This window comes from Notechis scutatus, chromosome 3 (genome assembly GCF_049901735.1).
Source record: "Notechis scutatus isolate UNSWTSFEM ecotype Mainland chromosome 3, rNotScu1.2, whole genome shotgun sequence".
NCBI classification, from domain to species: domain Eukaryota; kingdom Metazoa; phylum Chordata; class Lepidosauria; order Squamata; family Elapidae; genus Notechis; species Notechis scutatus.
In genome coordinates this window covers 87,191,986-87,206,357 of record NC_142011.1, presented here as the reverse complement: position 1 = coordinate 87,206,357, position 14,372 = coordinate 87,191,986, and the positions used below count along the sequence as shown (strand labels likewise).

At 41.0% G+C, this 14,372-nt stretch overlaps 1 protein-coding gene across 2 annotated transcripts in view; it reads right to left on the bottom strand.

Moving 5' to 3' along the window:
- CNN3 (calponin 3) overlaps window positions 1–14,123 on the bottom strand; it is a 40,163-nt gene extending 26,040 nt beyond the window's left edge. The window contains exon 1 of one of the 2 annotated variants that reach the window (XM_026671848.2): window positions 13,992–14,123. In XM_026671848.2, coding sequence (XP_026527633.1) covers window positions 13,992–14,048 — 57 coding nt within the window. In that variant the 5' untranslated portion in view covers window positions 14,049–14,123. Of the gene's footprint in view, window positions 1–12,471; window positions 12,618–13,991 lie in introns of those variants that run through there. The other variant, XM_087960646.1, reaches the window with a different exon arrangement.
- Window positions 14,124–14,372: the final 249 nt, after the last annotated feature.

The window sequence follows — 14,372 nt, the reverse complement described above, 5'->3', positions numbered from 1 at the left end:
GTACAGTAAAAATCTATGCTTTTAAAATGAAAATGGGTTCTTACTGTTCGAAGAATCAGAATCCAAGAAATAGTCTGCACAATCAGCCGAGTTCAAATCCTAGATAAGTTCCTTTTAAGTTTCACCAGCAACGTTCCGTGCGTTCCCTCTGATCGAAAACTGAGTCAAAACTGGGCATGCTCAGGCAAGTGAGGCGTGGCCAAAGACCTGATTGACTCAGTCTCCGAGCAGAAGAAGAGGAGTTAACCCATGCCTCGGATTCTCCATTCAGCACACCAGACAATGTGTCATTTTGGCTCCAAAAAATGATTATTGTGACATAATCAATCACACCGACCTTAAAGAATATGCACACAATCATTATTTAATTAAAAATTGAACATATGGGCTACAAGTCTGAATTCAGTTCCTTCCTTCTCCTCTTAAAATGCAAATATGACAATTTCTTATAAAGTTAACTTTTAATCAGAATTGAGGCTGCTATTGATTATATCTGCAACAAACATGATTTTGTCAAATGGAACACTGAAAAACAAAATTATTCTCGTTATCTTCAAGTACTAACTACAGATGTTGACTTTGAAAATTACTGAAATACCCTGACCATTCAATTTAACCAATTCATTAACAAAATGTAAAATCTTTATACATTCAACTAAGTTAAAACAATTAGAAATTAGACCATCTAATCTCTTTGATTTGGTGTTGACCAAAATCACCTCTCATCTTCCCCATCAATCAGTTTTCCATTTATCCATTTTTGTCCAATCAACTCCCTGGAAGAGGGAGAGGGAGGGAGGGAGAGAGGGAGGGAGAGGGAGAGGGAGAGGAGGGAGGGAGGAGAGAGGGAGAGAGAGAGAGAGAGAGAGAGAGAAACAATTGACAATAGAGTCATAAATTGTTGAAATTTATTATTTAATAAATAAAGACTTAATAACTGTAAATAACGTACCCGAGACAGTTCTTGGTTGCATGAGGCCTGGAAACTTCAGAAAATGCTCTGAAGCATCTGTGGCTTTATAGTCTCCAAAAAAAGAACAGGAAAGTAAGTCCCATTCTCGCATGTTTTTTGGGGGGGGTGTTCAAAGGCTGCAGAAGAGCAGGGCCTTCTCTCGTATGGCTTTCCAGAGGATTACTGAGTCCTAGAGTGTCACCAGTGACATACATGTCATAGGTTTGCCATCCCTATACTAGACAATAATCACTCCTTTTCCAAAATACATCAATATGTAGCAATAGAAAAGAAGAAATTCAAACCTGAAATTATTATTATTAAAATGTTGCAGGCAATAAGGCTGGGCAATGGGCACTCTTTGAAAATGATTTGGAAGTATTTCTTTAGACTTTCTTTTATAAACATAGCATTTCCCTGCTACTCATTATAGTAGGTCACTTTCAAGCTTTTAAATAAGTCTGAGAAAAAGATCGTACTTCTTTAATGAACCAAATCAATAAAGCAGCTTGCATTTAAAGTGACTTTTAAAGGGGGGTAATATTTTCAGTCTCAAGTTTGACAAAATAAAAAGTACTACACCAATATATTGGTAGACTAGTCAGACAAAAAAAAAAGTAATTTTATATCTAAAGATGCATTTGTTAAGAATTTGAAAAGTTAAACTGAAATTGAGGTTCATCTATCTTTATGGTTGAGGCTTCTCTGAAAAGTTAGAATTAAGTACTGTGTTTCTCAAGCTCATTTCTTAATCAGAACTCGAATGACAACAAGAATGTTAATGAAAACTCCACATAAGACTTATTAATGCTATCAGTATCCAAAATAAATAAAATTGTATCAAAGAAAAATGGTAAATAAGAAACACAAACTTGGATAAATGACACAAAATTCGAATAATTATGTTGTTCATAGGAATCAACTGAAAAACATCTAGTGGGATAGCTTTATTATAATTAATTGAGATATCATGAAAACAGACAAGTAGTTGAATTCTTCCAACTCTTGTTATGTTTTATTAAATAATTCTAACAACTATGATTATTTTTAGAATTATATCACAATGTCTTTTATATAGGAGATCTCTTTTTGTTTAAAGTAGAATAGAGGGTAGAGAGAATAGAGAGGAGAGGAGAGAGAGAGGAGAACAGAGTAGAACAGAACAAGGAATAGGAATAGAGCTGGAAGAGATCTTGAAGGTCTTCTAATCCTGGGGTCCCAACCACCGGGCGCGGACCAGTACCGGTCCGTGGAACATTTCCTACCGGGCCGCCGGTTTGCTGGGCACCGCCATCTTGTTTGATGAGAAAGTGCTTCTGGGTGAGCTTTTCGGTTGGAAAGCGGTGTTTGGAGTCCTGAAGGAATCCTCGCGCCTTAGTTTCATCGAAGGGGGCTTCTTGAGCGAAACTAAGGCGCGAGGATTCTTTCAGCACCTAAGGCAAGGCAAGGCAAGCCGAGCGACCGGTCCCGAAACCGTCCCGAAGCAAAGCCCATCGACAAAGGTACAAAGGAGGAGTTGAAGGTGGCGGGGAGAAGCGGGGACGGCTGGCTGGCCGGTCGCCGCTCGCCTGCCTTGTCATGCGTGCTGATGCCGTACCGCCCGCAGATCATTTTGTGATGCCGGTGCGGGTGGCACAAAAAGGTTGGGGGCCACTGTTCTAATCCAATCAGCTGCTCAAGCAGGAGATCCTATACCATTTCAGACAACTGGCTGTCCAGTCTCTTCTTAAAAACCTCCAGTGATAAAGCACCCATAACTTCTGACTTTATTTTTACAACAGCAACCTTATGAAATATGCTTGACTAAGAATAGCTCCAAAAGTCTATGGCTGAGAGGGAGAGCTAATCCTGTGCCTCCTTAATCCTGGCCCAGTACCTTAAACACTATACAACACTGGATCTTCTCACCCTTATTTTTGAGTTTAACAACACACACACACACACACACAAACCTCACTTCATTGGACTGGATGAGGAAGTATATTGGGGGACATAGGAGAAGATGGCCATGATGTTTTGGCTCACTTAATAGGAATAAAACAGATATAGACCTGAATATAGTGTTGCAATATAAAGAACATAAATGAACTACTGGGGCAAGGCAGAATAATTTTATAATTTACACAAATTAATAAATATTTTTAAATTATTAAAATTAGTAAATTTCATTATTATTAAAATTAAAAAAATAATTTTAGTGTAATAGTACAGTGTGTTTCAGCTCCTGTAGTCAAGCAACATCATGACTTTGGAATTAACATTTTGAGATATGCTTTTTTAAAAAAACCATTTAGTACATTCTATTAATTTTGAGATTGTTCTTTTGAAATTTCTATATTGCAGCTGCACTGAAAGTATGAAAACTGGCAATACTTTAGACATATTCCTTTTTGGGTATCTTTTGGGAAACCAGAATAAACGGGTAGCATAAACAGATAGAGAACTGCTACTCAAAAAAATCAAATTCAAGAGGGATAATCCTCCTGTAATTCAGAAACATGCATATCAAGTACCGTATATACTCGAGTATAAGTCGACCCGAATATAAGCCGAGGCACCTAATTTTACACAAAAAAACTGGGAAAACTTATTGACTCGGTATAAGCCGTGGGAAATGCAGCAGCTACTGGTAAATTTCAAAAATAAAAATAATTAATTTGGGAAGCGATCTCACTATCATGAAAGGTTTAATTGATTCACTAACCCAAAAGAAGAAGATGATGATGACAGCGGGAGGCAGGAGTCACTCTCTTCCCCTCCCTCGGAGGCCCCCTGAGTCAGGAGTCACTACGCCGGCGCGGCCCCAGTCCGCCGCCTCGGGAAGGGAAAGGCAAAGCGCTTTTGCCTTTCCCTTCCCGGCTGAGGCTGTTGGGAGTCGCTGCCGCCGGAGGCCACGACTCCACACCATTTTTTTCAGAGGGGAATCTGACTCGAGTATAAGCCGAGGGGGATTTTTCAGCACAAAAATGGGCTGAAAAACTAGGCTTATACTCGAGTATATACAGTAAGTTGTGTCTCTCTTCCACAACACAGAAAAAAAAACCTACTACAGAGTGGACCTATGTAAAGTTAAATGTGATTACTTTAATATGCAGATGCACAGCAAATGCACTTAGGAACACGGCTGCATGTAGGCAATCACACAATTATCTTGATAACTACAAATTACAATTGCTGTTGTATAAAATAAGCGTATACTTATATCTCAGGTATGCATAATTTGTAATCCACTGAGCCAGCTGCATGGCCACATTAATCAATGTGCTAGTCACTGTCACCAAATAGAAGTAAAACCAATAATTTAACTGAGCCTGTGATGAGTTGCCACTCATGTTGACAGAATGCATTCCGTTTTTTTTAGCTCTTATTGACAGTTTCTTTCTTTTAGAATATGTTATACATAAATCAAGTCCAAATGTTTAGAGATTTAAAAATCCACCTCTCTGTTTTATGTCAGAACGAACGCTGGGAATCAGTGTAGCTGTCTACACAGGCTTGATTACAAAACAAGCATGTTCTCTGTTGGTGTCTCCTATCCAAAACAAAGTAACTGCTGGTTTTGGAATGATAATCCTCAATTTATGACTCTTTGCTTAACAACTATTCAAAGTTACAACATATCTCTCCAGAGCTACTTTTAACCCATTTTCGAAGTTAGAAACACTGCTCTCTCCATGTGGTCACATGACTGCATTTTGGGCACTTGGCAACTGGCTCATCTTTATGGTCATTTGCAGTGTCTCACAGTCACATGACCACAATTTGCAAATGTTTTTTGGCCAGTTTGAAGGATTTGCTTCCAATTTCTGGGGTGGGGATTCCCATTGGAAAAATGCATTTGGTTAACCGCTGCAAAAAATGTTTAAAAAAAATGGTTCTAGTGACATGATGCCTCAACTTATGACCATAAGTTATGACTATGGACAGCAATTCTGGGCTCAATTTCTATTGCAAGTTGAAGTCTACCTTAACACTCTTAGTTTGAAGCTTGATGGCTTTCAGTGGCTTAAGAGAACATAGTGTAAAAGCAGCTACTTTATAGAAAATGCAGAGAACTGAATTAAGATTCGCTAGGTGGTTGCTCTAACAGAAGCTTCACTTATTATAGGGTTTTGCAAACAAGGACCACCCCTTTCTCCCCCACCCACATCAATCAGACCTGTAAACTATACTTTAAGCACAGAGCCCCTGTAATCCCCTAATCATATATCAATCCAAGGGATAATGGGAACATGTTGCTTTTCATTCTGTGCTTTTCAGAATCTACAAAGTACCTCTTGAGGGAAGAGATGGCTACTTTCTGTAGTCCTTGGGGATGCATTGGCGCAGAGGCTTATAACTGGCCAGAAATGATTTGCACACCGGCAGTTTGAGCCCAGCTCCCCAAGAAGGTCCTTGCTCCCCAGCTCCTGCCCATCCAGCAGTTCGAAAGCATGCAATGTTGTGAATAGATATATGGGTTCCATTTTGCTGGGAAAAACCTAGCTGTGTTCATGTGTGTGGAGAGCAGAAGCCAGCACTGGACTTGGCTGAACACGAGGCAAGGAGAGACAAGTGGAGGAACCCGGAAGAGCCAGCAACCAAGCACCACTAGTCAACTGGTGTAAGCTAGCTTGCCCCCCTGCAGTGCACCAAGGATAGGCACTAAGCGCAGAACAGAATGAACTAGCAATTTATGAAAACAATCAACCAATGGAACAGCTTGCCCTCGGAAGTTGTGGGAGCACCATCATTTGAGACCCTCAAGAAGAGATTGGACTGCCATTTGTCAGAAATGGTGTAGGGTCTCCCGCTTGGGCAGGGGATTGGACTACTAGATGACCTACAAGGTCCCTTCCAACTCTGATTATCTGATATCTGTTATCTGCTGTATGGACTGCATAGTGTCTAGCATTTGTAGATTTCCCTGACACTGGTATGCCATAAATAAATCTGAGGTAAACAAGTGAAATCAAGCTAGCACCCATTCCTTTCCCCATTTCCTTCTTCAATAGTGAAATATATACCATGATTTTTTATTCAGATCATATCCTCACATTGAACTTTTGAATAGACAGCTACTGTACTTAAAATCCACTGGGCGGGGGGGAGAATTACTAAGAATAATCATCATGACTGCCTATGGTCACCCCTCATAGTGTCGCTTTTGCATTCTTTCTCCTTGAGTTTGAAATATATATAGATTTTTGTCTAATACAAGTGAATACTGGTCCTCATTCACTACTCCATCTTCCAGAAGCAACTTCTTTTGGGGACACAAATTTGTGAAACTGTTTCAGAATCTAATTGGGGTCTTGGAAGTCCATTTTCTATTCTGTTTTGTTGAACAGGAGGTTGAACTAGAACAAGGGTCTCCAACCTTGGCAACTTGAAGACTTGTGGACTTCACCTCCCAGAGTTGAAGTGAAGGAAGGAAGAGAAGTCCACAAGTCTTCAAGTTGCCAAGGTTGGAGACCCTTGAACTAGAAGACCTTGAAGGGCCCTTCCAATTCTGTTATTCTGTTTTCTTGTTTTGAGTGGGAAGAAACCAAAATACCTTTAGAACTCTAGTCTGAGCAAAGATCTTTCCAGTATATGAATATGAAGCTTAAAACTACAAAAGGTTATTACTACTAAGCTTTAAATGCTCATTTTAAAGTACAAGAATAGTTATTTATCCCCTTTACACATGAGTGTCCAAAATGTGGTGGAGCTTATCTGTGACAAGACAGCAGTTTAATAATACTGTTAAGAGCACTTCTAACCAGAGGACAGCTAATGTAATTGCAATTCTTGAGGCATATCCAAGAAGGATATAATCTGGGCTTTCTAATGAGCTAATTTATTTGTTGTGTCCTGCCTTTCCTTAGGAATTAAAAGCAACACACTTAATATTCCCACTCTAATTTTATCATCTTATCCTAGCCCAAAGCCATTCAGTGAATTTCATGACTGACTGGTGACTTGAATCTTATGAGTCTCCCAGTTGGAGTCAACCACCCATTACAGTCAATTTCTTATGTCTTACTCAGAATTAACTTCAGATGTAAACCTGGAAAATTTATCTAGACATGTTCTGATAGGATCTGTACTCTACAGTGGATGCTACAGTACTTCCAGTCCTAGTATCAGGCACAGAAAGGCAATCATAAAAAGGCAACCAATTGGCTGGAAGAAAATAAATAATTATTAAACAAGTACTGTATTATTTCTTTCATTTTTTTTTCTTTCATTTTTTTCCATGTCGGGGGGGAAAAAAGGGGTCATGGTCTGGTTTGGACACTGCAAGATTCTCCTCTCATAAATCAGAACAACATCCAGGTGGGAATATGGGATATTCTGGTGGCACAGTGGTTAGAATGCAGTATTGTAGGCTAACTCTGCCCACAGCCAGGAGTTTGATCTTGACCAGCTAAAAATTGACTCAGCCTTCCAACTTTCCAAGGTCAGTAAAATGAGGACCCACATTGTTGGGGGAAATATGCTGAGCCAACCAGAGAGTGCTGTAAAGCACTATGGGGTGATATATAAGTCTAAGTGTTAATGCTATTGCTATTCTGTTTCCTAAATGAGAAAAATAAGCAGATGGTAGCTATCATAATACACTTTTTGCTCCTTCTCTCTGAAAATGGCCTACCTGTATAGACTTGGAACTCGTTACGTTACAGAGCCATATAGAAAAGACAAATTGAAAAAAATTAAAGTCCAGATCAGTATCTCAATACCAAAATAACTTTACAAAAATTTTGAAGAGCTGGCTGCTTGGCAAAATGTATGTGTTGGAGGAGAATGAAAAAAGATCTGGTGGCCTATTCGTGCCTGGGCTTGGCTATTTTCTCAGTTAAAATACAAAGAAGAAGTACAGTATACAATCCTGATGAGATTCTTTTTTTTAGGTTGAAAAACTCTTTTTAAAAAATCTGCAAGTAAAATTCAATTTTCTGGATTCACCTTCCTAATGTCAGTCTCGGAGTTAATGTTTCAAACGAAGGATTGCTGGAAGTCTGGTTTTAGTAAACTACACCTAAATTGGAAACAATTTAGGACAGGCTACTTCCTAAACTGATATATTCTTAACTCAGCTTATTCTGGTTAATCATCTAACCACAAGCAAGCTACGTGGTCCTTCTAGAGCCCTGTTAAATAATTTTGGAAGACACTCCTTTGTTATTCAATCAAGCAAATACTGTGGAATGTTTCCTGGTATCAACCTCTCACTCCATTTATTTATGAGATGCTCTCCATTCATTGTACATTATAATACAGTTGAAATAGACCATTAGACTTTAAATCCCTTTTAGTTCTACAATTATTTTTGACATTTGGTCTTATTATGATCATCAAGCAGGAGGCTCCAACTATGACATATAAAAAAAAAGAGAAAACTACATAATCATCCAATCCAAGTATTTTATATGACACCAATCAACAAAGTATTTAAATATATGGATTCAACTGAAGAACGTTAGAGAGCCTTCATAAGTTGTTAGCAAATACTTTCCCTAATATCCCAATTATTTAGAAAGGTTTTTCTTTAGAATAATCCTGAGTTACTTAGACAACATTATAAGATTTCTAATTTAATATTACAATTATTAAATGAACTGCGTATTTTATTGACCTGCACATATATTCAACATTTCATGTTATATCAGAAAATTACTACTTTATCAACTTTGCAAGCTGCCACAATTTCCTTGGACTCCGGATAATTAACAATAATTACATACATACATCAAGTAAATAAAAATACCCGCAGGAAATAGCAACATAACTTTATTAAGAGTTCAAATCAAAATAAATATAATAGAGCTTCATCAACAAAAAAACACAGAGATGGCGTCATCCTATTGTGAAAAAACTCTGTTTTCAATGTTTTCTGGAAGACAGTCAAAGTCTTTATCTAATTGCTGGAGGAAGGCTGCTCCATACAACAGGAAGCACAACTGGGATTCATTCCACCTCACCTCACCAAAAAAAAAAAAAAGAACCGCTGGCAATTTTTCTAGGGAAGAATAGCTTTGACAAACTGATTTTATTGGAGAAGATCCTGGAAATATTTTAAATACTCATCACAGTTAATAAGTTTATCTTAAAAAACTCCAACCTACTTTGTATAAAACTCTTTTCTGGATTCACCTTGTCCTTTTATGGCCTAACATTATATTACCACAACCGTACTTCAAGTGTACATCCTTACTGAAGTTAGAAGATGTTTGGAAAAGGTTTGTGAAACCCTTTCTGTTTTGTAATCTACTATCATCATTTGTGTGTATGTGTTTGTGTGAGTGTGTATGTGAGAGAGAGATTAGTCAAGTGTTCCTAGAGCCACAGTAAACCATTGTTAACCAGGCCTAGCCAAACCATTCTGCAACACTACATATCACAGCAATTCATGCAACTGTTTAACAGAGGGGATCTGGCTAATGTTACTGAAATTAATAATTTCTGCACACCGCAATCTACATTGGCTTAAGGTCTAAATTAGATTTTTTTTTCCAAATTATTATTTGATTTATACATACTGTTGCTTTAGCATATACATTTATCCTATTGAAGGAGCCTTTACAAATGGATAAAGGCAGGAATTTTGTCTACTTAGACATCATAAAAGTAGTTCAAAAGAATATAGTCATCACTCCATAATAACTTGATGGTCCTTTCCCATGACTATAACACTATTGCATGTTATTAGAAACTAACCATAGAAGGACAACTCTTGAATAAGATCAGTATCATAGGCATAGGCATTAACAATTTAAAAGGATAAATTCCACTAAAACTATAGTTTCTTGCACACCTGATTCTAAATTCTACTGACATGTAACAAATCTATTTCTAACTAAATCCATTTGCTCTGGGATTCAAAAATTCCGCTTAGAATAAACTCCATTGAAATGAAGAGATCTACTAAAGAGGAGTGGTCTACAATCTTAAAATATGAAAAAACATAGTTTAAATGTAAGAAGCACTTTTAAAGTGTTCCTGAATGGATACATAGTTCTTACTCTATCAAGAATCTTATTCAAAACCAAAAATTATGGAAAGTTTTTTTTTTACAAAGTATCTAACAACTTTGCTAAGTTAGTGCAACAAATATTGTCAGAATAGCACAATTAGTTAAATTCAATTTCTTAACATTGCAACTCTTTAGATCACACAGCAAACTATTCTTCAGTTATGAGAAGACTTCAGTTAGGGTTTATATACTAGTAAAAATATTGGGATTTGCTGATTAAAAGTTGTTTTCTACTTTCAATCAGGGAAAAGAGCATTCATTATCACATACTGCTCTCTTATCTCAATATTTTATAATTATTAAATATAAACATACATTAAAAATTATATTTAAATTTAGTGATGCGTTGCTAATCTCATTTAATCTTACAAATTCTATTGAAGAAAACAGGGTATGTAATTGAGTAGTAAAGCATCTAGACCATAAGAAAGCCTTTCTAGCTCTTTTATCATTAAAACAAGAGAAAGCTTTATCTACTTCTTTCTGAGCAGTTGTCCTAACTTTGCTATCTGTCCATCTGTCTACAGGAGAGAAAGATCTTATTGGATTGGCCTATTTTGATCTACTTGTGTTTTATATTTCTTGTAGTAGCTGCTTTGAATTTCTATGCCGAGGTTTAAAGGAGAAATATAATATTACATGTATCATTTTCTAAAAGGTTTTATGTATTGGGTATCTCCTGCATATAATAATGAAGAGCATTCATTCTATTCTCAGAAGTGAATTAACCTTTAGAAGTGTTTTGAGTACACATCTTTCCTTTTTCAGTTCATGCCAACGAATACATTATTTTTCAATTAAGGGCTTATTAGACTACATTCCTAATCATTGAAAACAAACCCATTTTATTTGCAATGTTAAAAACTTAAGAGGCATAATTAATCACCTTAAAAGTTAGCAATAGCAGAAGTGATATTTGTTCCAACAGGTAGCCCAGAAAGAAAAAGGCCAAGAACAAAAAACAGTTGGTCATAAGACAGGTAACTATTTAAAGAACAACATGGGGAAGTTTAGTTAGGAAGGAGTATTATACTTATTTTGGAGGAAGCCCCATTGAAATAGCTGGGATTTAATTACAAGTAAACATGCACAAGATTTGGGTGATCCAAGATTTAAACAAAATGGATCAAGCAGTATTGGAAAACCATAAAATAAGCATTTTTTGAGTTTTCTGCTCTATCTCCAAAGACTTGCATTTTTTAACGTTAAAAAAACTTTGGTTAAACTCAATACTGTTCTATGCAATCCTTGCTGTTATGACAGGAGTATGTTACAACATAGGAATTAGGTACCACCACTGCACTTCTTTCTGGAGGAAGAGTGGGAATTCCTCACTATACTTCATTTCCCAGGAGACTTAAGAGAAACTCAAGCCCAAGCCGCAGAAGCTTCCTTTGTGTGTATCTCCCCCCCCCCTCCATCCCTCCCCACCACTTTGGACTTCAGAGCAGCAGTATGGAGACAATGAATATTCTGTGCACAACACCCACATGGATTGGCTGGTCTCTCCCCAATACCCTATGATGTAATGCAATTGGAATGTGCTGGGGTTTTTTGAGCTGGGAGTATTGGGAGGGGAGGGGAGAGTAGGTGACACTTCTCCTCTGTTTGGCAGACCAAAGAGGTTCAGCAAATTAACATGACAGAGCTGGTAGATCTGCCAAGTTTCATTACCTTTTCCTCTATGTTCTATTTAGGACGGAAGGGTTCCTTTTAAAACCCTGAGAACAGGCTCCAATTCCTGAATCACTACATCACTGTAATCTGGGAAAATATGATTGCCTAAGACAGGAAATGAATATAAATTAGGCAACATATCAAATAGAAGTGCAAGGGTTGGTTGTTTTTTAAACTAGAAGGATATGATGGAAGGATTTAAATGAATTACAGTGCTGGAGTGGGGGGGGGGGGGTGAGGGGAATGCAGGCTGGTTCAGTGTCCTGCTGTTTTCTGCAGATCTCCTCTACTAGTTTACAACAACCACCCTACTTCATTGGCATTTTAATCTAGCAATCTTAAGACCGCAACGGTTCAAAAGTAGAAACCAGCCTGCCCTCAATACAACTGTTTCAGTGCTTTTAAAATCACTATTGTGGGCTTTGGGAGCTTGTTCTTTCCATCGTGCTGTTGGATCATTTTCCTCGGCCGTCAGGAAGGGTTGTTTTTTTTTGTTGTTTTTTTCCCCCCTGGAGCCAAAGCCTGCTTGCAGCACCGAAATACAGAGAAGGGGGAACGAGAAAGGCAAGGCGGCGCATCCGTCTTTTCCCCCAACGCACCATCCCTCGCCTGGCGCTCGCTAGCGCTAGATCGGAGCCACGTAGGCTGGGAGCACCTCCCGCTTCCCCCCACGGCTGCCGCCATCTCCCGACCTTGGGTGGGTCCCACAGGCAAGCAGGAGGAGAGCCGGTCCTTCAAACCGGGGTGGGGGGGTCTTCCCCAACCCGTCCCCTCCCCGCCCCCGTTTGTCAAGTCCGTCTCAACAGTGCAAAAAAAATAAAAATAAAAAAATAAAAAAGGCCACCGGGCAAGCAAGCGTCCCGCTGCCTTTGTCTCTCTCTTTCTCTCTGTTCTTTCCCCAGCAGCCGGAGCTTGTCCTTCAGCGGTTCGCCGGACTGGTCTATTCACCCTCGGCATCTGCAGCGTGTAACAGTAGTTGGAAAGAAAGGAGGAGAGGAGAGCAAGAAAGGCCCTTTCCCCCCCCCCTCTTCCCGCCTTCCCTTTCTGGGAAAGTACTTTTCCACTCCGAGAGGAGGGAAGGCAGCGCAGAGGCCAAGAAGAAAAAGTTTAAAGGGAAGCAAGCAGGACTCCCTGCCTCTCCCGCCACCACCACCACCTCTCCCTCAGCTCAGGTCGACCCGGCAAGCGACGAACAGGTCTCCTCCAACCCCACGCAGAAGTGACGAGGAAAAGCGACCCGCAATAGAGGAACGCCGCTCAAGCCAACAGAAACCTCTCGGGGAGGGAAGACCCTAACCGCTTCTCTGTATTTCCCCCCACTCCCCTCACCACCCAAGCTCGGAAAGAAAAGCGGGCGGGGTAGGGAGGGTCGGAAGAGAAGGCCGAGTAAAGGAGGGGAGGGGCTGGCGACCCAGGGGACGCCAGGAGTAGCGTAGTGGCAAGCGTAATTTTCTTAGGAGGAAGAGGACGAGGAGCGTGCTACGCATTCCATTAAAAAGGGACCGGGAAAGGCGAAGCGGGGGGGGAGGGGGGGCGCTATCCTGAATCTTTTACAAGAAAGGTGCGCCTGGTCCTAGCTTATGAGTAAGCCCCGCAGGGAGAACGTCCCGCAAACGAGAAAGACCGGCAGGGTGTTTTTTTTCTGTGGCGGAAAAAAAAAGGCGGGGGGGGAGAGAGAACGAGGCAAAGGGGGTGCCATTATTTCTTTATTTATCTGTCCTGGAGTGGAAGCCCCAGAAAGGCCAAGGTTTGGTTTGGTTTGGTTGTGGTTTTTTTCTCTGCATTGGCTATGACTCCGGGCCGCGTACCTCAGCGTCTGCGTGGATGTTTCCTCATATAAACCGAGTAAGAGGCGAGGGGCATTTCTCACCGAGGTTCCAAGCCCACGGGATAAGAGACCCTGGTGACGATATCCTCCCCCCTCCCCAAATTGAAGCAGCAAAATTTCTTTTTTATGGACCAGGTTAGAGACGTGTGAGAAACACCTTCCTCTGAAGCAGCCACCCTTTCTTTGCGCAGCCCCCCGCCACCCCACTTAAACCAAACAATGGGGGGGGGCAGTCATGGAAGAGGCGGGGAACATCAAAGGCGCTGCGAACAGGAGTAGGGTTTCCAAACCTGAAACTATGTGGGGAAAAGAGGGGTGGGCGCAGGAGCCGGACTCCATTTCTTTCCTCCACACACCCCCCCCACAAACGGAGCGCGCAGAGAGGCGCCGCTGCGGCCCTCCCTCCTTCGCTCAACTCTTCCCGCGCCTTGCCTCCATCCCACGTCTTCCCCTCTGAGGCGCAAACAAAGCGGGAGAGAAAGCCAGCCGCGGAGCTGGCGGGCTTTGACCCTTTTCCCACCTCGGCGGTGCTTTACCTTATTCTTCACCTCGGCGGAGAGTCCGTAAGAGGGGCCCTTGTTAAAGTGGGTCATGGCAACGGCGCCGGGTCGGTGTCGGTGCCCGAGGTGGGGACGCGGCTGCAGCTCTCCTCCTGTCTGCGCTCGACTGGATGCTCAGGGCTGCCAGTGGGGCGCGAGCGAGCGAGCGCGCGAGGGCGGGCCGGCCTGGAGAGGGAGGGACGTGGGGCCAAGCTGGCTGACGGCGGCCGCTGCGGCTTAGACGGCCTCCGAAACTTCTAGTCCCGCCCCGGCCCGGAGAGCAGTCTTGGCTCCCCTTCTCCGAGAAGCCCAACGAGAGCCATTCCTCTCCCGGCCGCGGGAGGAGCACCCGGAGGGCAGGCAAAGTCTCCCTCCGCT